We start from the raw sequence: 25,951 nt of genomic DNA on the forward strand, positions 1-25,951 counted from the left end.
TGGTGAAGGCTAACTTAACCTGCATGCGGCATTGAAAATGAAGAATCAAGGGACAGGACAGCATGTTGAAAAACTCTAGCGTCATGTGCACTACCTTCAATCCCAGTATAAATATAAGTGAAACACATGTCGTGGTCACAAGCAACTAGTATATTCTGTGAAATTTCACCCTTTCTACTACGAAAAACACGTTGTTGTTTCAGTGGCGCAGAAGCTGAAATCAGAGTGCCATCTAGGACACCAACACAGTCCTATTATGTAGGCAGTTTTAAGTATATGTTAGTACTAAAAGCTAGATATCAAACACCAATCGCATCTCTTTCTACAGAAATTGCAGACATGACAAGAGGTTGGAATGCTGGAACAAATAGAAGAGTATACCTTAAACCATGGATCGAAGTTGTTGCTATTGTATATTTTGGGAAGCACAGTAGTCTCGTTCATCGGTCTTATGACAATTGGGGCTAACCGCACAATAGCTTGCAATGCCTTCATAATATTCCTGTGAATCGTTTCAGTGGAGTGCTGAAATCTCTCGGCAAGATTTCGGTGCCGTTCATCATGGCCAACACAATGTAAAGCCATGTCTATAGCCTCTTCAGTTTGAACCCTTTTGCGATAATTTTGTTTAATGTAATTGCCTATTTGTAAGATTTCACAGAACTTTAAGAAAGAAGGAACATCCATCCGCATGTTCTGCAGCATTCTATCATGATGTCCCAATTTGTTTAGAGTCATGACAACGCTGCTTTTGGCCAATCACACCAGTTAATGTGTAGCGTGGATTTCACACCAAATAAATCTAAAAACTCAAATTCATCATCATCGAACAATGAAGCTGAATTTTTTCCTTCACTTACATTATGCATTATGTCCACTACAAATAAAACGATATGGTTTCCAATTACAGATAAAAAAATACCGTAGCAGCAAGTTACAAGTTTCAAGAATTGAAAGACATACAACCGAGAGAGAGACAGAAGATATATTTTGGTTAATGAGAAGGAGCAAATGAAAATCAAGTTCATATCTCACGGCTTAATCAATGAAATACAATCAGGTGTTCATAATATTGGATTGAAAATATACCCAAGTCGCGTTTTGATGCAATAAACTATGAAGTACAAGTTGGGACAACAGCTAAGTACGAACTAATCCCTGATATAACTGAAAATGTTGAATTGAAAAGGTACAACAGTGAAGAAAAAAAATCAAGTGCTCTCCAATACAAGTTTAACGGGCCTAAGGAAAATAACATGACAATACATCAACAACCTATTAAGTTACAGGCTATTAATCCATGAAATCCTCTGGGCTGTGGACATTATTATAAACATCTGCCTCCAAACATTTTCCTTAGAAAAAGCGTATGCCTTATTGGCTTGACCGGGAAGGAGGAATGTCTCCAATTTGTCCACTTCTTATAGACAGTTGGTGGCGGAGTACTGAGAATTGGGGTCAGGTGAATTATATGATCCAGACTTATTGAAGTAGTATTCACGCTTTGTCTTAGCTGCAAAGCCGAACTCCTCATAAGTACGATCATATATTTCATCACGTTTTTTCTTCTCAGACAAAGACCTTGAACCTTTTTGTAAAGAAGAGCTAGCTCGACTATTTTTACGCTTCCCTTTCTGGGCACCACGAACTTGTGGCTCCTCATCAGAGACAACTTCACAGTTCTCAGCATCTACATCAACTGCCATTTTCTGTACTAGCGCAGACCCCTCTGTACCTATTGTACAATTACCCCCATTTCTACCAAATTTCATTTGCCTTGATCGGGCCTCTTCCCCAGTTAGAGGTGGGTCATTAGAAGACTGGCCGTAAGTTTCTAGGGGCTAATATCTTCAAAAAGTTCAATCAAATTCCGGTAATGGTCGCTGGGCCGGTTCTTAATAATACTTATGTCTTTGTCCTACACGAAATAGGCAACGGCAGAATTGATAGTTAAAAACATTATATCAAAAATAAAATCCTAAGGAGTATTAGATAATTGGATTCATAAAAAGGAAATCCCTAACCTGACCGTAGTATCTCCAAACATAATCTAGTGCAGCAAAACACTTTAATGTTTCATTCCATCCTACGTCTATTTGGCCCCCAATTTTCTTAAACAGGCGGGCAACCCTTATGAAACTGTAGTACTTCATTTTGACTTGATCATAATCGTATGACTTATGGCTAAACCTCATGTTGAGCCTATTCCGCACATCCTCAAACACACAAGCATTAATGTTATTTTTTGACAAGTTGCCCACTTTATTGTGTCCCTGCAACAGCTGAACATAATAGCACTTTATTTCGTATTTTCACTTGGCTATGACACTAGAACCCTCACAGTCGTTAGTCTTGCCTCGAGCCATCTAAGAGGTCCAACAAAAAAAGTATTATCAGTCGACCATTAACGGTACTATTTCAAGACATTAAAAATCACACAACAAATAGGGCAGTCTTTGAAAAACCTGCGCTGAAGTACGATTATGGTAATACTTCAAGCACACCTCAAGGTCGTTTGAGCCACTCTCTGATTGACAACAGTTGCTGGTACTAGAACACGGTGTAGGGGAGTTTCCTAATCGATATGGCTAATGTTAGGCAAAATAAGGTGTAGTACGTCTAAATGCAACCCAAATATGACATATATACGTTTCGACAAAATTAGTATAGACCCATGAATACAAGGCAAACGTAAGTAATTCACCTTTTAATTTATGGGGACTCGAAGACATCAAACGGTGTGACCGTGATTGAAATAGATGCAGCATAGATCAGAGGCTATGTTAATGCCTGGAAGGAATGCAACCAAAACAAAAATGTTGCAAAAAAACTTATGCCGAAAGGATACTAATATAAGGCGTCATTTATAATATTAACCTATCGCAACAATGGTTTGGATTGCATTAAGATGTGGTTTGGATTGCAAGGCCAAAACTTTCTAAAAGAGTCTGAGGTCTGCTGCAACATAGTCATTTCAATCAATCAAATTACGTTGTGTTATACAAATCCAATATACGGGTGCTTCTTTTACAATTCTAGACAATCATTGATACTAATAATGGCCAATTTGGTACCTATAATAGATAACATACAAGTAAATAGTATACAGCAGGGGCGTGTTCAGATGCAAGAATATGACAAATAATGGCATCAAATTTTAACATAGCAAACTGCGGATGTGCTTTCATAAAAAAAAATTTCGTATTGGCAATATGTTCAAACTTGCTACCCGTAACCACATCCCCGTAAGGGGTATTCCTATGGCGGAATCCATGCCCACAAAAAACTCATTGGAATATTATCGGCACGGTAAGAGAACAAAGCAGCAAATTTTCCTACAACACTATGAGGCCCACACCTAAAAAAAAAAAAGAAATCATCCACAACCAATTCAAAACTTATGGGGTATTAAGCGGGATAGGCAGCTTCGTTTCACGAAATTGAAATAGCATTAAGGTTAGACTTTTATCTTGGAACTGGTAGTCGAAATTACCCGCAAATACAATACTACAGAAAATTGGATTGCTTAAAGAGAAAGTCAATTTCTGCAGCCAATCATCCACAGTTAGCATGCCCAGCCCTAAAATCCGTACAACTAACCCCAATTTGCAAACCCATTCAACAGCACAAATTCGTGAATACATAAGTTCTGCAGTATAGTCGATACCAAGAAAAATGCTGCTTTTCGATCTAATGGAACTAAAACGGCACGAACCTGGTGAAACGACAATTTCTGGAGCAAAAATCAGCTTTCTCTAATCTCCAACAACTAGCTCCTGTTTGATGCTATTAGAAGCAATTGACGGCAGCACCAAGTAGGCTCTCCTGGGTTCAACTTTTTTCGACGGAAGAATGTCGGTAATCTGCTGCAAGATGCTCACAGAAAGCTTGGGATCTGAATGATTCGTGGAATCTCCAAAGAGGATTTCGGTACAATGCGAGAGATGAAAAAGTGGAAGGATATCTTTTGAAACAAAAATTCAACCAAAAAGCATTAAGGCAAGATTCCTGACCGTTTTAAAGAAAGTAAAGTGAGGTAGCTAACAGGTATATGTCTTGTCAGCTACAGTCCAAACGGTAGAAATTTTAGTGGGTAATTTCTGAAGCTCTGAAAAAAGTAGACACTGAAAAATTGTGGGCCCCATCTTGCAGAAAATAGCATTTTTCAGTGGAAAATGCAATCCAAACACAGCTGTAGTTGGCTTATTGAGATATGGACGCTCTCCTATAATTGCAGAAGAATCGCTCCATTTATGATTGCGGTTCGCTCCATTTACGATTACGAAATCTCTAAGTGTGTTTGGATAACGGTTTATTTGCCAAATTTTATTTGATTACATCATAAATATATTTTTAATAGTTTTTTTTTTATCTTTTCAATCATATTTCTATTTCGCATACATCACATTAAAAAAAGTACTACTGTATTTTTTTAAATTATTTCAAATAATCTCCTATTCAAACACACTCAAGTTGCCTTGAGTTGAACATCAAGATGTGAGTATAAACGAGACGAGATATTATCTGCTCGACATTGAACAATTTACCTGTATTCGATCTCAAGTTTGAACTCGATCAAATGCTAAATTTAATGTTTGAAATTGACTCGATAAAATTTAAGATATCTCCAAAATTTAAAGTATCTCCAGATTGTGTTAGAACTCAATTACTTATAGGTAAAATATGTAAATTATCTTAAAGTTAAGCCATTTCAATAATTTTGTTCAATGAGTACTTGAGCACAATATCCTTTCAAATTTGACCCGAGTTCGATCATCTATCTAGATAAACTGCTCACAAATCACTCGCGAATAGCTCAATTATTGATTGCTTTAGACCAAGGCTGATACGTGCCAATTTGTTGTGGCCGTCCCATTGGTTGGGATGGAAAGTGAGAGATACTGCCCGTTGCATAGACATAATGAGAGGCACGTTTAATCACAGAACAACAATGGACCCTCCCCTTCCTATCTTACTAAGATTTTCATGTCTTAAGTTACAACCAAGAAATCCTTTAAGTCTTGATTGAGGTGGGAGGTCAAGGATTCAATTCTTGTCTCTCACCAGTCACTAGTTGTGGCTTCTCCTCCCTTTCCCCTTATATTAGACTAGAATAAATTATACAAATTATTATAGTTGTTGATAAAAGAAAATGCTACAAAAGTCACCAGTCCAAATGCTAGCTGGCCATATCTTTCCTTCCTCTTGGTTTCTTTCTTCTTTGCTCATTGTGTTCGTTTTTCTAACTTGATTTGGATAAACATGTTGTGTAATACATTTCAAATATGCATATAATACATGTTCTCAAATTTTGTTAAGTAAGATATAAGGATTAGCATTTAATGCACTAATAGTATAGTAATTTTTTGCTGGAAGATATAAGGATTAGCTTTTTATGCACAATTTTCCTTTTTATGCATCTCAAATTATAGTGCAATGAGAAGAATATAGTTAATTTTTTGCTTCTCTAAAGTATCCTTATTTAATACACTTCTTTATCATTAAATACAACCTATCTTATTTAATACAGTCAATTTTTTCACTAACAATTGCTTCAATGTATGTCTTGAATGGTGCAATATACCATCATTATTATTGTTTAATTAATGTAAAGGTATAATGATTAGTGATACTTCTAATATTAATATAAGGGTGTTTTAGAAAAATATTAGGCTAAATTTAGTTTTTCAACAAAATTAACTAATTTTTCTTAAATTGTGTAAAAAAATTTAAAAACTATCAAAATGAGAAAGAGGGAGCATTTTTTTTAAAGTAAGAAAGAGGGAATATTTCTTGTGAATGCCAAAATGTCTAGTTACTCTTGGAAAATGTTACTAAAATAGCAGATGTGAAACTAACCTTAGACAGAGTGTGTTGATTCAGAATTTGAGATGAATAAAGTTGCCCTACAGCGTTTTCTTGTTTATGTTGTTCATACGCAATTAGGAGGCAAGTCTGGGAAACTAGCAGGCCAGAATTGGATTTTACACAAGGCCAAGCCTGCAATTTTCATCTTAGAGCCTAAAAGTCTTGTGCTTATAGCTGCGGTGCTATTTTGCTTTAAAAAAAATATTTTTGAAGAATAAAAGTATTCGGTGAATATCATTTCTTAAATTTAATAGTAGAGTTTTTGCAATAAGCAAATTTAGCGCAAATGCAAATTTGATGTTTTTAGAACAACATTCGTGTTTAAAAAAAAAAAAAAGAATTAACTTTAACCATTTATGATAAAAACAAATTGAGCTAAAATGAAGAGATAAATGTTTCAAAGACTTAAAATTAGACATTATCAAATAGAAAAAAAGATACTTACAAATAATATGATTAAGCACTTTGATTAAAACTCCATGAAATAAAGTGTTTTTTTTAAAAAAAAAAAAGCTACCGCATCCCAAATGAGGGCAAAACTGACAAATTTACGAGAGAAGAGACCAAAAGCACGACACATAGAAGTTAAGCTCTAATATTTGTTTGAATTGTGATTTTTCTGAATTTTTTTTTTGCATTTTTCATGAAATATTCCTTCTAGATATTTTCTAATAACTTTTTTACATCATATACATCACATCTTTAAAAAGTGCTACATTAATTTCAAAAAAAAAAATCCCTAGAAAGTGCAATCCAAAAGGGCTCTAAAAATTGAAGATGAAATGTCCAATAGAATTAGGCATGAAACGAAATCACCAACAAACCAAACAAAGAAGGATATAAAAGACAATTCAAAGGAGCATGTACAACAACTAAAGCAGGAAAACCAAGTAAAAGAAGCAACAAGATAGACCTGAAATGACCGAAGAAGAATAAACACAAAACATATGAAAACAAATCAAAAAGCTTGTACAATAACTAATGCAGGAAAGCCAAGTAAAAGAAGCAACGAGAGAGACCTAAAATGAAATGGCGGGAAGAACATCATGCAAACGTTCCGCTTAAACAGTCTCAACCGAACCCCAAGGATACAACAGTAAATAGTTAGTGCAAGAATCAATATTTAGTCAGTTATGGATAACTGACTTGAGGTAGTCTACTCCAGGTAACCGACTATGATTGTTTATAAATACAGAAAGTTTCCATTGTATCATCTTCTGAGTGTTTCTTCACAACTTCTTCTTTTGTGTTTGAGTTTAACAAAATCGAACAGAAAAACGGATTCCAATTGTATCATTTCTTCTTCTAGTAAAGATTAAATTTTATGCAGCTATTATGGAAAATGCTGAACCCGCAACACTCATCACGTCATGGAAGTGTTACAAGTGCGATAAGGAGTTTAAAGACAAGAAAAGTTTTCAAAGCCACAACGATGATAGACATACAGCTGACAAATTTGTGTGCCCTGGCTGTAAAAGCCATTTCCCATATGCTATCGAACTTAGCCTTCATCTTGAAAAAGAGGTCTTTTTTTTATTTCGCTTTTTGTCAAGTCATTATGACTCTTGAATTACATTTCTATTTTTCACCTATCGCAAATTGAAATTGTCAAATGACAAATTAAGTGCTAATTTCATTATCAAATTAGATGGAGATGAAGATAGTGACAATAATAAAAAATAAAAATTAAGGATAGGGAGTGGAATAGGAACTAAATGTAGGTTATACTGTTATAGTTATCATGAAAAAAAAGTGTTCTTGGTATATATTTATAATTACATTGTGTTTCTATTTTTGATTTATAATTGTAGATATTATTCCTATAGAGAAAATTGTGGGCCCCATCTTGCAGAAAATAGCATTTTTCAGTGGAAAATGCAATCCAAACACAGCTGTAGTTGGCTTATTGAGATATGGACGCTCTCCTATAATTGCAGAAGAATCGCTCCATTTATGATTGCGGTTCGCTCCATTTACGATTACGAAATCTCTAAGTGTGTTTGGATAACGGTTTATTTGCCAAATTTTATTTGATTACATCATAAATATATTTTTAATAGTTTTTTTTTTATCTTTTCAATCATATTTCTATTTCGCATACATCACATTAAAAAAAGTACTACTGTATTTTTTTAAATTATTTCAAATAATCTCCTATTCAAACACACTCAAGTTGCCTTGAGTTGAACATCAAGATGTGAGTATAAACGAGACGAGATATTATCTGCTCGACATTGAACAATTTACCTGTATTCGATCTCAAGTTTGAACTCGATCAAATGCTAAATTTAATGTTTGAAATTGACTCGATAAAATTTAAGATATCTCCAAAATTTAAAGTATCTCCAGATTGTGTTAGAACTCAATTACTTATAGGTAAAATATGTAAATTATCTTAAAGTTAAGCCATTTCAATAATTTTGTTCAATGAGTACTTGAGCACAATATCCTTTCAAATTTGACCCGAGTTCGATCATCTATCTAGATAAACTGCTCACAAATCACTCGCGAATAGCTCAATTATTGATTGCTTTAGACCAAGGCTGATACGTGCCAATTTGTTGTGGCCGTCCCATTGGTTGGGATGGAAAGTGAGAGATACTGCCCGTTGCATAGACATAATGAGAGGCACGTTTAATCACAGAACAACAATGGACCCTCCCCTTCCTATCTTACTAAGATTTTCATGTCTTAAGTTACAACCAAGAAATCCTTTAAGTCTTGATTGAGGTGGGAGGTCAAGGATTCAATTCTTGTCTCTCACCAGTCACTAGTTGTGGCTTCTCCTCCCTTTCCCCTTATATTAGACTAGAATAAATTATACAAATTATTATAGTTGTTGATAAAAGAAAATGCTACAAAAGTCACCAGTCCAAATGCTAGCTGGCCATATCTTTCCTTCCTCTTGGTTTCTTTCTTCTTTGCTCATTGTGTTCGTTTTTCTAACTTGATTTGGATAAACATGTTGTGTAATACATTTCAAATATGCATATAATACATGTTCTCAAATTTTGTTAAGTAAGATATAAGGATTAGCATTTAATGCACTAATAGTATAGTAATTTTTTGCTGGAAGATATAAGGATTAGCTTTTTATGCACAATTTTCCTTTTTATGCATCTCAAATTATAGTGCAATGAGAAGAATATAGTTAATTTTTTGCTTCTCTAAAGTATCCTTATTTAATACACTTCTTTATCATTAAATACAACCTATCTTATTTAATACAGTCAATTTTTTCACTAACAATTGCTTCAATGTATGTCTTGAATGGTGCAATATACCATCATTATTATTGTTTAATTAATGTAAAGGTATAATGATTAGTGATACTTCTAATATTAATATAAGGGTGTTTTAGAAAAATATTAGGCTAAATTTAGTTTTTCAACAAAATTAACTAATTTTTCTTAAATTGTGTAAAAAAATTTAAAAACTATCAAAATGAGAAAGAGGGAGCATTTTTTTTAAAGTAAGAAAGAGGGAATATTTCTTGTGAATGCCAAAATGTCTAGTTACTCTTGGAAAATGTTACTAAAATAGCAGATGTGAAACTAACCTTAGACAGAGTGTGTTGATTCAGAATTTGAGATGAATAAAGTTGCCCTACAGCGTTTTCTTGTTTATGTTGTTCATACGCAATTAGGAGGCAAGTCTGGGAAACTAGCAGGCCAGAATTGGATTTTACACAAGGCCAAGCCTGCAATTTTCATCTTAGAGCCTAAAAGTCTTGTGCTTATAGCTGCGGTGCTATTTTGCTTTAAAAAAAATATTTTTGAAGAATAAAAGTATTCGGTGAATATCATTTCTTAAATTTAATAGTAGAGTTTTTGCAATAAGCAAATTTAGCGCAAATGCAAATTTGATGTTTTTAGAACAACATTCGTGTTTAAAAAAAAAAAAAAGAATTAACTTTAACCATTTATGATAAAAACAAATTGAGCTAAAATGAAGAGATAAATGTTTCAAAGACTTAAAATTAGACATTATCAAATAGAAAAAAAGATACTTACAAATAATATGATTAAGCACTTTGATTAAAACTCCATGAAATAAAGTGTTTTTTTTAAAAAAAAAAAAGCTACCGCATCCCAAATGAGGGCAAAACTGACAAATTTACGAGAGAAGAGACCAAAAGCACGACACATAGAAGTTAAGCTCTAATATTTGTTTGAATTGTGATTTTTCTGAATTTTTTTTTTGCATTTTTCATGAAATATTCCTTCTAGATATTTTCTAATAACTTTTTTACATCATATACATCACATCTTTAAAAAGTGCTACATTAATTTCAAAAAAAAAAATCCCTAGAAAGTGCAATCCAAAAGGGCTCTAAAAATTGAAGATGAAATGTCCAATAGAATTAGGCATGAAACGAAATCACCAACAAACCAAACAAAGAAGGATATAAAAGACAATTCAAAGGAGCATGTACAACAACTAAAGCAGGAAAACCAAGTAAAAGAAGCAACAAGATAGACCTGAAATGACCGAAGAAGAATAAACACAAAACATATGAAAACAAATCAAAAAGCTTGTACAATAACTAATGCAGGAAAGCCAAGTAAAAGAAGCAACGAGAGAGACCTAAAATGAAATGGCGGGAAGAACATCATGCAAACGTTCCGCTTAAACAGTCTCAACCGAACCCCAAGGATACAACAGTAAATAGTTAGTGCAAGAATCAATATTTAGTCAGTTATGGATAACTGACTTGAGGTAGTCTACTCCAGGTAACCGACTATGATTGTTTATAAATACAGAAAGTTTCCATTGTATCATCTTCTGAGTGTTTCTTCACAACTTCTTCTTTTGTGTTTGAGTTTAACAAAATCGAACAGAAAAACGGATTCCAATTGTATCATTTCTTCTTCTAGTAAAGATTAAATTTTATGCAGCTATTATGGAAAATGCTGAACCCGCAACACTCATCACGTCATGGAAGTGTTACAAGTGCGATAAGGAGTTTAAAGACAAGAAAAGTTTTCAAAGCCACAACGATGATAGACATACAGCTGACAAATTTGTGTGCCCTGGCTGTAAAAGCCATTTCCCATATGCTATCGAACTTAGCCTTCATCTTGAAAAAGAGGTCTTTTTTTTATTTCGCTTTTTGTCAAGTCATTATGACTCTTGAATTACATTTCTATTTTTCACCTATCGCAAATTGAAATTGTCAAATGACAAATTAAGTGCTAATTTCATTATCAAATTAGATGGAGATGAAGATAGTGACAATAATAAAAAATAAAAATTAAGGATAGGGAGTGGAATAGGAACTAAATGTAGGTTATACTGTTATAGTTATCATGAAAAAAAAGTGTTCTTGGTATATATTTATAATTACATTGTGTTTCTATTTTTGATTTATAATTGTAGATATTATTCCTATAGAGAAAATTTGATTGATTTTGAACTCTGTGCTAATAGAATATATTGGATATTGATATTAGTAGTGATGGCTTAAATTATTTTGTATTAAAAAAGGTGGCAACAATGGATTTGAAGTTTAGGAATATTGATGAATATTGTTGTGTATTAAGTAAAATTAGATATTGATATGAGATTGTAGAAAATTTTTAGATATCTGATGTAGCATTTATAGTTGATACAATGGTCTGCATCAGAAATTTTTAGGTAAAAGTGTAACATCAGAATAAAGATAAATATTTATTTAATGGTAATTTGGATGTTGATGGGTAGATAATAGTGATAGCAAGTAAAGATAAATGAAATAGAGACTGTGAATCATTTTTTTCCTTTATATTTTGGTTATGAATTATAACTCAAAGGTATTATAGGAATTTTGAGAAAAAGTATAGCCTTTTTTATTTAGAATGTTACTTAAATAATAAAAATAGGGGAGGTAGGTGTAATTTTTAGAACTTAAGGGGAGCTTTATGCAATTACCAAAAACCTCAATGGACGTATGTGCAATTAACCCTAATGAATTTGTTGGCCTTTTCAAGAAATGGCCCTACTTTTATTATTTTCAGAAGAACCCCTCTATCTACGAAATTTCATTATTTTCTTCTTGTATTAGCTAATTTAAAGTGCCTCGAGTTGGGAGACCAAGGGAGATATGGGCCAAAATTTTGGTACCCCCGAGTGGGATAGAAAGAGAAATATTGCATAGCCATAAATGAGTGGCACGTTTAGTTGCAGAACAGTGGACCTTCCTCTTCTCTTCCATTATCAGATTTTCATATGTTCAAAATGTCACCAGTCCCAACGCCAGGCTCTTTCCATCTTCTTGGTTTTCTCTCTTCTTTGCTTTTTGTATTTTGTAATTATTTTAGTATCTGGACATAAGACATGTTTTCTAGTTTTGTTATGTTAGATAGTATAATATTAAGCTGCTATTTTAGACAGTTGACAAGAGAGAGAGAAGACCAATATGACCCAAATGCAAGAAACCAAAGGGCAAAAATCAAAATACATGCCCATGACGAAAACAAAAATAGGACTTTACATAATTGATTTTTGTAAGCTTTTCTCCATGCATGAATTGCCCTAAACATTTTTGTCAAACAAATTAGATATAATCACTCTGCAAAATGGGGAAGTTTGGCTGTTACAGTTACATGCCCAGCAGTAATAGTCTAACAAAACATGTACGTAGTCCAATCCTTACATTCCTTTCTTTTTTTTTTGTTGGGTAAGATCCTTCCTCAAATTCTATGCCATTGAACTGGATAGCAAATATGATTTCAAATAAAAAGTCCAATCAAAACTTGAGAGGAGCTTCTAGCTAGGACATGTCACAAATATGGTATGGACCCTCAGTCTTAGGTTGCTTTCAGTTGTAGATTTCCGTGGTCTAAAGATAGGGAGTGGATCTGGTTCTGGTCCCCCACTTTACAAATATTGACAATGACTAAAATTTTCCAAATTTAGTACCACGTAAAAGGTAAAACTCGTTTAACAGAAAAATGTTCAATCGAAAACTCAGTAAATGTATAGCAACTTTTCTTGAAAACTTTGGCTTGGAACAAAACAAACTTTCGTTTTTCTGGGTCATAGGATTAATGCAGAAATGTGCAAAATGACTTTTTTTTTTCCGTAAATTCACTAGTTTTCTGTTTATTTGTTGTCAAGTTGAGGATGAAATTCTAGTAGCACCATGGCTTCATTGTCGCTTTGTGCCAGAAATGCTGGACTCCATTGTTAATAAACACCAGTATACTACCACTATAACACCTGATTGTCTTCTCATTAACGTTCATTAATACTAGCGTACTAATACGTATTTATAGCGTAGTTCACGTCTTTCAATGCAGTGCCTCTGATTATTATGGACACAATTTAGTACTTAGTAGCGTGCTACTGGCAGCATTCTTCTTGCTCTTCTCCTTCTCTTTTGGCTTCTTCTCTTACTTCACAAATCTCCACCTCTCCTCTTTTATCTTTTCCTTTCAGAGATTGCAGAGATTATTCCTTCACTGACTTGTTCTTCTTCACAAGCAGATGGAGTAGTAGGCCTTTCTCAAGCTGAGAAATCGTGGAAAAACCTCAAGATTTTTAGCTGCAGAACAGAAAAGGGTACACCATTCGTCTCTTCTACACCCTTTCTTTGTATATTTTTTGCCTGAAACCTGATCAATAGGTGTAGGTTGCCATCTTTTCAGCAAGGCACGCACCAGCATTTGCCTCCTGGTAGCTTACTACTACTACTATTATTATTATTTTGGGTGGTTTTTGGTAGTGTTTAGCATTCATGCAATTGCTCCAGAGCCCACTTTCAGCATTTGCCTCTTGGTTAATTCTTTCAGTGCATAAAAAAGAAGTGATCTTGTGTGCTCATTTTTCCGAAAGAAGCAGAATCATTAGTAAAAGTGGAAGATTTTTGCTTAAAATTTAAGTTCAAAGACTAAGATCCACCTCTTCTTTTGACTTTTTTTGTTTTCACTTACTTACGATTGAAAGAACTTAATTGTCTTATTTTCTTTTTTTTAATCCAATAAGTGAAGTTTTGAACTTTACCAAAAAGAGAGAAAAATTTATCCTTACACCCTGTCAATTTTCTGATCATTTTAAGGTTGGCGTCTTTTTGTTCGGATTAAGGATTGGGGCTTTTGTTTTTGTAATTTTGTGGCATGGCTCTCTTTTCTTTTGGCAAGATCAATGAGTTATATTGGGAGTCTGTACGAATCACAGGTGACTAAAGTTCATGTCTTTAACGATACTTTAGGAACTTTAGCTTGAAGCATGTGTACAAACTTTTAGCTTTTTCCTTTTGTTTCTTACTATTATCTAATTGATGCTTTGATGCGTGGTGCTTAGTAGGTAGTAGTACATCTCTCCACGAGGTAGAAGAGCACATGGTTCTGAAAATAAAAATGTTGACCTGTTCCTTTTTGAATCTCATTGACTTGTGGGCACCCTTTGTTTTTAGCCTTGTACTGAGATGGTTAGAAGCATCTCTTTATAGCTTTCTTTATTGTAACAGCCCATATGGTATAAGTTATTGAGAATTAAAAGCTGTGGATGGAGCTGATTCTAGGATAAGTGAGCTTTCATATATCCTGCTAATCTAGGTAAGTTGACTTTTAGTGAAATGATTTCTTTGTTTGTCACTCACTGTTAGGCACAAAAATAGGCATCAATGATTGATTTTGTGGTGGGCCTAATGAGTTTATTCCACTACAATTATCATTGTAATCTTATGATGATTTTGTTACTCGAGTGCCAGACCATGAGTATGCGTTTTAGATCTGTTGAAACTGATGACAAGTTCCAGTCTTCATAATTTGTTGGCCGTGACTGTGTTGAGTACTGAGGATTTTCAATAGGCTAAATTATATGTTCATAACTCAGCCAACATACTTTGATCTCTTCATCAGTTCTTGTTATTGTTTACAGGGAAAAACATTTACAAGTTTTTCTAGTTTCATTTGCCATTCACTTTAATGTTCAGCAGTAAATTTGGCCTGCATGACACTTCCTCAATTCAGGAACTCGAGCTCGTTTCACCATGTGGGAATGACAAAGATATATTGATGCCTTTAGCATAGGCATGGAAGTTCAGTGTACTTTTCTATGTAAAGTATACTGTCTGTTATCTTCGTTGTGTTTGTGATGTTTTATTCTGTTGTTTTGTTGTGGCCTAGGTGAATTAAACTCTCTCCAAGTGCAGGAATTATTCAATTTTGAGGAATCATTTATCTGTGATAACTCAAAACAAGCTGTCTTCGTGCTATTATCTTGAACAACTATCTTGTTTGTTTGATTTTGATGATAGACTGTTTTAAGTCAGATTAGTTCATGTCGCTTTGTCTTTATTTTATTTTATTTTCTATACTTGGGAGATCTTGAACTGAGGAGCTCCTACTTATAATCCCTCCCACCTTACCACCCAATGCTCCCCCCATGACGTTTTGTCTTTTGTTTCTTTTACTCAACAATATAATCTTTTTCTCAAAGGCAGATGTTGAACCATTACAGCATGCCTGTAATAATGCATGCTATTTCAAGCTGGAATATACACCTTCACAAATGTTATATAGGGATGCAGCAATCAGTATTATTTATTTATTTTTATTCTGCAGCATATAGATGACTTCTTGAGATTCTATATCGAGCACACCTTCTTCCCCATGCACGGATTAAAAGCAGAAAGAAGAAATAAACGTTGTGAATAACTTTCTCTCCTGGTGACATATAATCAATAGCTTTTGTTGGGCGTTTTTGCTGCTCAATATAAATTTGCAGTCTTTAATAGAGTGATTGTCACATTTGTTGCATTTTGACATCTCTACTTAACTTGCATGTCGATCATTTACATAGCATCCCCTTTGAACCTCATATATACGTTGAATTTGTAATAAAGCTCACATATTTTTTCCCCAGGTGATTGTGATTTGTCTTTTAGAAAGGGGCCAAATATCCGTGATAGCTATCATTCCAAATGACAATTGGCAACCTGAAGCTAGGTGTGGATGTTGTCAGTGCACATAACCTTCTACCTAAAGATGGGCAAGGATCATCCAGTGCTTTTGTGGAACTCTATTTTGATGGTCAGAGGTTTCATACCACTATCAAGGAAAAAGATCTAAATCCAGTATGGAATGAGAGCTTCTACTTCAACATTTCAGATCCTTCTAATCTCCACAATCTTAATCTTGATGCCTACATCTACAACAATGTTAGAGCCACTCACCCCAGGTCTTTTCTTGGAAAGGTTAGCATCAGTGGGACTTCCTTTGTACCCTATTCAGATGCTGTCATCTTGCACTATCCTCTTGAAAAGCGTGGCATATTTTCTCGAGTACGAGGGGAACTTGGTCTTAAAGTTTATGTCACAGATGACCCATCGATAAAGTCATCCATCCCATTTAGTGCTGCTGAGGACAAACCTGTGGTGAATGAATCAACTAGAAATATGCTGCCAAACAACATACCTACTGTCAAATCTGAGACAAGACACACATTTCATCATCTTCCCAATCCCAATCACAACCAACAGCAGCACCAAACTCCTCCTCCTGCAGTTCCTCAGCAACTTACAAAGCATATGGCTGATGAGATGAAGGCTGCTGAGCCAGAGCCTCCAAAGCTAGTTCGCATGTACTCAGCATCTTCAGCACAGCCTGTGGACTATGCACTAAAGGAAACTAGTCCGTTCCTTGGAGGTGGTCGAGTTGTTGGGGGTCGGGTTATACGTAAAGATAAAACTGCATCATGTACTTATGATCTTGTTGAGCAAATGCACTTCCTTTTTGTTAGAGTTGTTAAGGCTCGTGATCTTCCTGCAATGGATATTACTGGAAGTTTGGATCCATATGTGGAGGTGAGGATTGGAAACTACAAAGGAACCACAAAGCACATTGAGAAGCAACAAAATCCAATATGGAATGTGGTATTTGCCTTCTCAAGGGAGCGAATGCAAGCGTCAGTACTTGAAGTTGTTGTCAAGGACAAAGATCTTGTGAAAGATGATTATGTAGGAACTGTCAGATTTGACCTCAATGAGGTTCCAATGCGTGTTCCTCCAGATAGTCCTCTAGCTCCAGAGTGGTACAGGCTTGCAGACAAGAAGGGAGAGAAAATAAAAGGCGAGTTGATGCTTGCTGTCTGGATTGGCACTCAAGCAGATGAGGCTTTCCCTGATGCATGGCACTCTGATGCAGCAACTCCTATTGACAGCTCAGCAGCTGCTGTAGCTGCAATACGCTCCAAGGTCTATCATGCTCCCCGTTTATGGTATGTGCGTGTTAATGTTGTTGAAGCACAGGACTTGGTTCCAACAGAGAAGAATCGCTTTCCTAACGTGTATGTGAAAGCGCAAGTAGGGCACCAGGTTTTGAAAACAAAACCTATTCAGGCTCGTTCTTTTAATCCCTTATGGAATGAAGATCTCTTGTTTGTGGCTGCTGAACCATTTGAAGATCATCTTATCCTTACAGTCGAGGATCGCGTGGCTCCAGGCAAAGATGAGATCCTTGGGAGGGTCATTATACAATTGGCCAAGGTGGAGAAGCGTGCTGATGACTGTATTGTGCATTCTCGCTGGTTTGACCTGGAAAAGCCAGTAGCTGTGGATGTTGATCAACTTAAAAAAGATAAGTTTTCTAGCAGGCTCCATCTTCGTGTCTGTCTAGATGGAGGCTATCATGTGCTTGACGAGTCCACGCATTATAGCAGTGATCTCCGTCCTACAGCAAAGCAGCTGTGGAAGCCATCAATTGGTGTTTTGGAACTTGGAATCCTTAATGCTGTGGGGCTTCATCCAATGAAGACACGAGATGGAAAAGGTACATCAGACACCTACTGTGTTGCAAAGTATGGTCATAAGTGGGTCCGAACTAGAACTATTGTTGACAACTTGAGTCCAAAGTACAATGAGCAGTACACATGGGAGGTGTTTGATCCAGCTACAGTTCTTACTGTGGGCGTCTTTGACAACAGCCATCTAGCTGATAAAAGTTCAAATGGTAGTAAGGACCTAAAGATTGGAAAGGTTCGAATCCGCATATCAACCCTTGAAGCTGGCCGAGTATATACACATTCTTACCCGTTATTAGTTCTCCATCCTACTGGTGTTAAGAAGATGGGCGAACTGCATCTGGCGATACGCTTTTCATGCACATCTTTTTCAAACATGATGTACATATACTCACGCCCACTGTTGCCGAAAATGCACTACATAAGGCCTTTCACTGTTATGCAGCTTGACATGCTGCGGCACCAAGCTGTGACTATAGTGGCGGCAAGGCTTGGTCGAGCGGAGCCCCCACTTAGAAAAGAGGTGGTAGAATACATGTCCGATGTGGACTCCCACCTCTGGAGCATGCGCCGGAGCAAGGCCAATTTCTTCCGTCTCATGTCGGTCTTCTCAGGATTATTTGCTGCTGGGAGGTGGTTTGGTGACATCTGCATGTGGAAGAATCCAGTGATGACAGTGCTTGTTCATTTTCTTTTTCTTATGCTTGTATCCTTCCCAGAGCTGATTTTGCCAACAATATTCCTTTACATGTTTCTGATAGGAATATGGAATTTGCGCTACAGACCAAGGTATCCTCCACACATGAACACGAAGATATCTCAAGCTGAGGCTGTGCACCCTGATGAACTTGATGAAGAGTTTGACCCATTCCCGACCAGTCGAAGCCCAGACTTGGTAAGAATAAGGTATGATCGACTGAGAAGTGTGGCTGGTCGGATTCAGACTGTTGTTGGGGACATTGCAACTCAGGGGGAGCGTTTTCAATCACTGTTGAGTTGGAGAGACCCCCGTGCTACTGCAATCTTTGTTACATTCTGCCTTATAGCTGCATTGGTGATGTTTGTGACTCCTTTCCAGGTAATTGCAGCCCTGGCAGGCATATATGCAATGAGACATCCAAGATTTCGTTATCGATTGCCTTCGGTACCTATCAACTTCTTCCGTCGGTTGCCCGCGAAGACGGATAGTATGTTGTAAATTGGTGGCTGAATCTTCCCGTCAGCATCAGGGAAATAAATTATTCTACTTTAGGTCATAATCTAGCTTTTATGTCGACTGCTTATGTAATATGTTCTGGCCTAGGAAGTTCCTAAACTCACTACGTCGATACATGATGAAACAATCTGTTTGGCCCTGTGTACTTGTTATTTACTTGTAATAAAACAATGTCTTGTTATTTTTTTGATTGCTTTATCAAACAATCTGTTTGATAAACATTTCTTTCTTCCATGTCTCTGTTTGTGACACAGAACTAGATATTTCCTGAAAGGCTGGCCCCTTGGTATCAATAGTTGACTCTAGAAATCGATTAACGTTTCTGTTTATCTAAACCTGTACAGCTCTGAAAAGCGCACGATTAAAGCTAAGGCTCTGGAGCTTTTCATAAAATAATCTGTTGTGTGTGGATGAGATGAGATTCGGGAAGAAGTTGACCTTTACTAGTTCTCCATCCAAAGAACTTCAAATATAATTGCGCGGCCAACAAACTGACGTGCCTCCAACATTGCTCTAAAGAGAACAATTTCGGGAGACATTTTTATGCTACTACGTGCTTCCATGTCGAAGCAAAATTTTGAAGCTGCAAGCCTGCAACTACCCTTCCCTAGAAAAAGCCCAATGGAAAAAGCAAATTACATTCGAGTTGCTTTTTTGGCATCAAGATGGCTGTCGTTTCTGTGGGTAAGAAGAAATCTAGAGCATCCAAAAAAGTTCAGACTGAGGATTTTGCTTTATTTCATTCCTTGGCCAAAATTTTGTTCCGAATTCCTGCTGCTCTTTTTCTCTTAATCCTCATTTTCCTCTGGTCTACTTCCACCACCTTTATTTCAGGTAACATTCTTCATGTGTGTTTGTCATCTCGGAAGCTCAACAACCTCTATTGCATATCTGCTGGGACGCAGCCAAATTTCCATATTCCTGTTCCACTCATCAACGGAAGTTCAGCATCCATCACCAGAGAAGAAAATGATGCTAGAAGCTTAGTTCAAACCACCTATAACAGCACGAAGAAAGGGAATGGGGATTCAGAAACTCTCTTTAACAGTGGAATGAAGGATGATACAAACAATGTTGGCAGTGTTGTGCAGGCGAACTTGGTTCCTACAGTCAACAACAGCACCAACTATGGTAGCAACAAATCAGCACCTCTCATTGGCAGCGAAAGAAAGAGTGATGTTCAAGCCGTTGATGGTGTGATTAGGAATGCAATTTCTACAGTCTATAAGAGCAGTAACAAGTACCTGGATGAGGAAGTGATGACGGCCTTGAATCAAGTGGAGGACCAGCTTCGTATTCATCGATCATGGATATCTTTTGATCAGAGCCACACAAATTGTGATGGGAGGGGAGTGTATGTTTATGAACTTCCCCCCAAGTTCAACAAAGATATATTGGCTCAGTGTGGTGATATTTTTCCTTGGGCTAATCTCTGTAAATATTTCAGCAATGACGCCTTAGGTGAGCCGATACAGAAGCTTGGTAAAGGCTGGTATCACACTCACCAGTACTCACTGGAGCCAATCTTCCATTCAAGGGTTCTAAAGCATACTTGTAGGGTATACAATGAAAATGAAGCCAAGCTATTTTACGTACCATTCTATGGTGGGCTTGACATCTTGCGATGGAATTTCAAGAATGTTTCAGATGATGTAAAAGACTCTTTATCCTCAGAACTGATAAGATGGCTTGAGACACAAAAGCCTTGGTTTCAGAAGTCAGGTAAAGATCACGTCTTTGTCTTAGGCAAAATCACCTGGGATTTCAGGAGATATGACAGAGAGTCATGGGGCACAAGGTTCTTGGAGCTTGATGAAATGCAGAATCCGATAAAGCTTCTGATTGAACGGCAGCCTTGGCGTATCAATGACATTGGCATCCCACATCCAACATACTTCCATCCCCAGACAGATGATGACATAATCACGTGGCAGCTGAAGCTAATCAGATCACGGCGTGGAAGCCTCGTGAGCTTTGCTGGGGCGGCAAGATCTGGTGCTCCAAAGAACATAAGATCCATCCTGATCGAGCAATGTACTTCAGCTAGAAAAGGAAACTGCAGATTCCTAAACTGCGGTTCAGGTGCTTGTGATCAACCCGAGTCACTGATTGAGATATTCATGGAATCTGAGTTCTGCTTACAACCTCCAGGTGACAGCGCAACAAGAAAATCAGTGTTTGATTCTCTTATATCAGGTTGCATTCCAGTACTCTTTGATCCTTTCACAGCTTACTATCAATATGCATGGCATTTACCAGAAGATCACGAGAAGTATTCAGTATTCATAGATGAAGATGCGGTGAGAAACAGGCAGGTCAATTTTGCTGAAAGGCTAGAGAAGATTCCTATAAAGGAAAGAGAGGACATGAGAAGGTATATAGTCTATGACCTATTACCTGGACTCCTGTATGGAGATTCAAATTCAAAGCTTGAGAAATTTCAGGATGCTTTTTCGATAACAATGAATAATCTGATTGAAAGGGTGAACAGATTATAGTGGATGGAGAGGTTGATAAGACATTTTGTTCGTGTAAATTATATTCGGTAGTGGTAAATGGGACCTTTTTTTTTTTTTTTTTTTTGAGAAACAGGGAGAGGATAGGGGATTTGTAGCTGCAAATAGGATGTCACTGAAAAGAGAATAATTTGTTTTGTTTGTCTGGATTGCATTTTTTTTAAAAAAATTATTGTAATGATTTGATATATATGAGGTAAAAAGATGATTGAAAAACGTAATAATTTTTCTTTGAAAAATTACTGTCCAAATAAGGTAATTCTGCTTATGTAATTTTAAATTTCTTTAAAGATAATTGTAAATTGTCGATTGCTTGCACTGCCATTCAATCTCCACTGCTCAGTGGTCTCTTTTTCTTCAATTTCTTAACTTGGTTCATACCTAAAGTTTACATAGGTATCTACCTAATACGCGCTGATCATTATTGCAGCGTAATTTGATATTCTAAAGTTCATTGTACGTATATTACTACAACTTTGGTAAAACAAATATTAATCATATGAAATGTGAACACATGTATTAAAGTCTCATAACTTGACGATCAAGAGTCCCTACAGCTGTTGTCAGATCTATCCATTGTCAGAAACTCAGATCATATCATATGTTACGACAAAAGAAGCATCAATTCAATATGCAAGAAAATGAACTGTAAATTGACATTAGCATTACTTAATGCAAGAATCTCGGAATCCTGCAGCAGTAGTTCTGTCCCTCTCAAACTCGGACGCGGGGCTGGAGCGGTTGTTCTGACAACCGCTCCGGAAGGTGTAACACCATTTGTACATGGTGTAACATCATCTGTACAAGGTGTAACAATAGAACAACAACGAGTAAAATAGAACAACATTTTTGTGAGTCCTACACAGCGTGAAAATCGAGTTACAAAACGTGATCTGAACCGCACAAATTTCTAAGGCCTCATCCAGGCCGTGAACTGGACAACCGTCCAGGCCCCTCGTCCCTCAAACTCTGCCTCTCACCTCACCGCCTGCGTCTGTCTTCTGTAGTTTTGTCGTATTGCTTTTTCGGTCAAAGAGTCCAGACTTGAATTTTGCCCTTCCTATTGTCCAAATTCCTAACGAACAAGTGGAAACATATTCTTCGTCCAGAGTCTTCCCAAATCCAGAATAAACATTTTGCATCAAGAAAGTGCAATGGACCATGATGCCACAAAAACGGGCATCATTTTCCGAATTCTTGAACCAAATGCCCCTTCTTTCCAATTTTCAGCACAAAAGATTTCTCATTTCCCAAATGTGAACCCGGTTTCAAATTTGAGCATCTACCATGACCCTTTCACACACCTCACCAAAAAAATAAAAATAAAAATAAAAAGATAAAAAGGACTTGGTGTGCAATTAACCCTTTGCTAAGAAAGGGGTCTATTCTGGAAGGAAAAACCATAGCCTCATCCCATGGACGGACGGTGGCACACCATTCCCCGTTCACATCATCCCCACCCAAAATTTGCCCATCATTTCACAGTCAAATCAAATATTATCCCACGTATGTTTGTGCTCCGTTATATTAGCTGCCCATCTGCCACGTGTAAAATTTCGGCGCCCACGAATACTTACACGGACTAGAGGGCATTTTATTATTTCTCTTGAAAATAAAAACGTCTCAATCGACAAAATATGTATAAAGTAGACCTACCCCTGCGCACAGTCCTCATGTTCTCTTTTTCAACTCGCCTTATCAGGAGATCATTTTGCGTGTCGAAGCAATTCTCGATTCTATCCAAAGCCCATCTCAAGTCCCCGCATATTTCGTCTGTTCCTTCAATTTCTCAGCCTGTCGCAGCAAGTTTTTTGAAATCTTGGTCTTGTCAAAGCATAAAAGACCCAGCTTTTCTGAATTTGAGGTCAGATCATACGATGGCCACCCAGTCCAGCGCCCCTCAATTAGTCCATGACTTCACTGTAAAGGTTTGTTTTGCTTGTTCTGCTTCTTTCTTTAACGTTTTGGTCTTTATTTGCGTGGTTGGTATGTGATTGTTTGTTGTGCATCTGATTTTGGGGTAATAATTTATTTGAGATAAAGAATACTACTGCAATCTGTTTCCTGGGTTTTATGTTTGTATTCTGGATTCGGAATATGAGATTATTTTTCAGAAGTTCGAACTTTATTTCTCAATGGAATAATTGACGGACTTGGTTGGTTTTGACTGTCTGAGGGTGAACCTGACTATTTGGTACACCCCACCCCCAAAAACCCCTCTTTTCTCTTGAAATAAGGAGGAGAGGTGTTAAAGTTCGAAGCATGTCACAGGCGGTGACAATCATGCCCGTTTTAAGATGAGAAAGAAAGGCCTTATCTTTCAATCCTGGAGTATTTGGTTATTATTATACTGGCAGTTATTCACAATTATTATGTGTAATGTTACAAGATTTGTTAGCCCTTGCTGGTTGTAGAAGTTTTCTAATGCTTTTTTTTTTTTTTTCCAATTGCAGGATGCCAGAGGGAATGATGTTGATCTTAGCCAATACAAGGGAAAGGTCCTTTTGATTGTCAATGTTGCATCTCAGTGGTACGGATTTTCAGCTTTTGATGTTTATACTGTTTGGTTTGTAATCTTAATAATGATTGAAGGATAAGTTAGGAAATATGCTCCTTGACATGGTTTTTCTTTTGAATAAACTGATTTAGCCATATGTAGACAGACAACGCATAGACAGACAATGCAAAGAAATGGCTTCAGTGTGTCTGGTGCATCAGTGCATGCGTACATATCAAAAGGATTTCTCTCCTTGTTGACCGAACCTTTTGGATACGTTCTAAAATGGCATACTGACAGAGTTGTTAATGGAATTCAAATCTGCTGCAGTTTTTCGTTGTTTGTTCATTCTTTAGGTGCTTCTCGTCCATGGTTGGTTGGTTTTTCTAGTCTCTGTTAATAAACTGTCCTTCTAAGCTTCGCATATGGTGAGATGAAAGAGTCTCGAGGAAGAAAAGGTTTTTATATGTTGAACTTCTTTTCTTCCGAACGGTTTAAGACTTTTCTACTCAGCAGTCACCGCCTAAGAATGTTTTCTTCCTTCTTCGATCCTCATCATGTGGTTTTTTTTTTTCCAAGTTTTCTTGGTTATCTTATCGCCTCAAGACTTGAAGCTGGTTCTTTGCAAGTCTATTGTTTTTCAATTCATCAAAATGGTTCTCCTGGATTTGTTAGTCAACTAGAAAGTGAAGACCCAACAGTCTTGCCCAGTTCCTGACTGTTGTTGTCTTGCATGGACTTATTTGATATCTTTTTCTTGCTTGACCTTATTTCTTCAATCTTACTTGGCATGTCCTATTTTCTGTTGATGCAGCGGTCTGACCAACTCAAACTACACTGAGCTGACAAAGCTATATGAGCAGTACAAGGATCAAGGTCCGAATCCTGTCAACTCTTTCTGCTCTTTAGTATATTAGCTGACTATAACTCGAAGTTTGGCTCTTGAACTTTTGAATAGGTCTGGAGATCCTTGCATTTCCTTGTAACCAGTTTGGCTCACAGGAGCCTGGAACTAATGAAGAGATTCAACAGTTTGCTTGCACCCGCTTTAAGGCTGAGTATCCCATATTTGACAAGGTATAATTTGCAGAAAAGCATCTTTATTGGTTGCCAGCTTTTATCATTGATTCCTTTAGTTTTACTCCCATGGTATTCATGGCTTCCCAGTTTTCCTTTTCCTTTTCCTTTTCCTTGTTGCTTTAGAGAAAACAGAGAGCTATGTGCTTGGCCAGTGTTTCTGGTCTTCTATGTAATGAGTTAGCGTATTTTATGTGTGTGGTGTGTAGACATTTCCTTATTATTTGAAGCCCTTGTTAGGATGTACAGGGCTGCTCTTGAAAGTTGTAGTTTTATGCTTTGGTTTGTGTTGACACTTGAATTCTTTGTAAAATGTTTTATTGTCTCCTATGTTATAGGTGGACGTAAATGGTTCAAATGCTGCTCCTCTGTATAAGTTTTTGAAGTCAAGCAAAGGTGGACTTTTTGGGGATAGCATCAAATGGAACTTCTCAAAATTCCTCGTAGATAAAGAGGGGCATGTTGTTGATCGCTACGCTCCCACCACATCTCCCTTGAGCATAGAGGTAAAAAAACTGCAAATGTCGGCTACAGTCTATGTATTAGGACATTAATTTAGTATGTCATCTCATCTTATGATGCTAACAAATAGTATGTTTCTTCTTACTCTTTGCAGAAGGACGTTAAGAAACTATTGGAAAAAGCTTAAGCAGAGCTGTTGACTGGAAAACTCGTCCGAATGGACGCTTCTGCCTTTGATCTTTCAAATATGTACTGTCACGGAAATATCTTTATGAATAAGCGGAATTGTGTTGCGGTTGAATGTGCTTTCTAGACCATATTTTAGTTTCTGCTACAGTACTGAAGTGTCTTTTTATTTGCTTAATTCAAGCAATAAAGCATGTTTGCTAATAGGCAAATGTTATGGTCCAGTTGAATGTAGTTTTGTGGTTTTCTTCTCCCTAGTCACTGTTGTAAAGCTTATTTTTATGTTGTTTTAGTTAAAAATAGTAACATATCGCCAATGCAGCTTCTCTTTGTTTGCTGATAGGCAAATATTATGGTCCAGTTGAATGTAGTTTTGCGGTTCTCTTCTCCCTAGTCATTGTTGTA

The 25,951-nt window shown here is 36.6% G+C and overlaps 3 protein-coding genes across 4 annotated transcripts; all 3 read left to right on the forward strand.

The window, feature by feature from the left end:
- The first annotated feature begins 13,245 nt into the window (after nt 1-13,245).
- On the forward strand, nt 13,246-18,996 carry LOC113779193 (FT-interacting protein 7). Of its 2 annotated transcripts, none has more exons than XM_027324693.1 (2): nt 13,246-13,410; nt 15,718-18,996. In XM_027324693.1, the coding sequence occupies exon 2, from the start codon at nt 15,776-15,778 to the stop codon at nt 18,788-18,790; it is 3,015 nt and encodes a 1,004-aa protein (XP_027180494.1). In that variant the 5' UTR covers nt 13,246-13,410; nt 15,718-15,775; the 3' UTR covers nt 18,791-18,996. The 2 variants fall into 2 exon arrangements, with proteins under 2 accessions (XP_027180494.1, XP_027180495.1); XM_027324694.1 differs by lacking the exon at nt 13,246-13,410 and adding an exon at nt 14,357-14,405.
- LOC113780896 (probable xyloglucan galactosyltransferase GT20) lies at nt 18,862-21,306 on the forward strand. The gene is made up of 3 exons (XM_027326677.1): nt 18,862-18,876; nt 19,474-19,813; nt 20,030-21,306. Exons 1-3 carry the CDS (start codon nt 18,862-18,864, stop codon nt 21,304-21,306), a joined length of 1,632 nt encoding a protein of 543 aa, XP_027182478.1.
- Nucleotides 21,307-22,987: 1,681 nt separating this feature from the next.
- Nucleotides 22,988-25,939, forward strand: LOC113779575 (probable phospholipid hydroperoxide glutathione peroxidase). The gene is made up of 6 exons (XM_027325193.1): nt 22,988-23,252; nt 23,778-23,854; nt 24,636-24,697; nt 24,780-24,898; nt 25,237-25,404; nt 25,515-25,939. Exons 1-6 carry the CDS (start codon nt 22,998-23,000, stop codon nt 25,545-25,547), a joined length of 714 nt encoding a protein of 237 aa, XP_027180994.1. The 5' UTR covers nt 22,988-22,997; the 3' UTR covers nt 25,548-25,939.
- Nucleotides 25,940-25,951: the final 12 nt, after the last annotated feature.

This window comes from Coffea eugenioides, chromosome 8, assembly GCF_003713205.1.
Source record: "Coffea eugenioides isolate CCC68of chromosome 8, Ceug_1.0, whole genome shotgun sequence".
Taxonomy (NCBI): Eukaryota; Viridiplantae; Streptophyta; class Magnoliopsida; order Gentianales; family Rubiaceae; genus Coffea; species Coffea eugenioides.

Excerpts from the sequence above, each read along its gene's own strand:
- LOC113779193 (XM_027324693.1), top strand. The coding sequence starts at position 15,776 with ATGACAATTGGCAACCTGAAGCTAGGTGTGGATGTTGTCAGTGCACAT.
- LOC113780896 (XM_027326677.1), top strand. Across the intron at positions 19,814-20,029 it reads AGTTCAAACCACCTATAACA|TCTATAAGAGCAGTAACAAG; the intron begins GCACGAAGAAAG and ends CAATTTCTACAG.
- LOC113779575 (XM_027325193.1), top strand. The coding sequence starts at position 22,998 with ATGTTCTCTTTTTCAACTCGCCTTATCAGGAGATCATTTTGCGTGTCG. Across the intron at positions 24,698-24,779 it reads TGAGCAGTACAAGGATCAAG|GTCTGGAGATCCTTGCATTT; the intron begins GTCCGAATCCTG and ends ACTTTTGAATAG. Across the intron at positions 25,405-25,514 it reads CATCTCCCTTGAGCATAGAG|AAGGACGTTAAGAAACTATT; the intron begins GTAAAAAAACTG and ends TACTCTTTGCAG.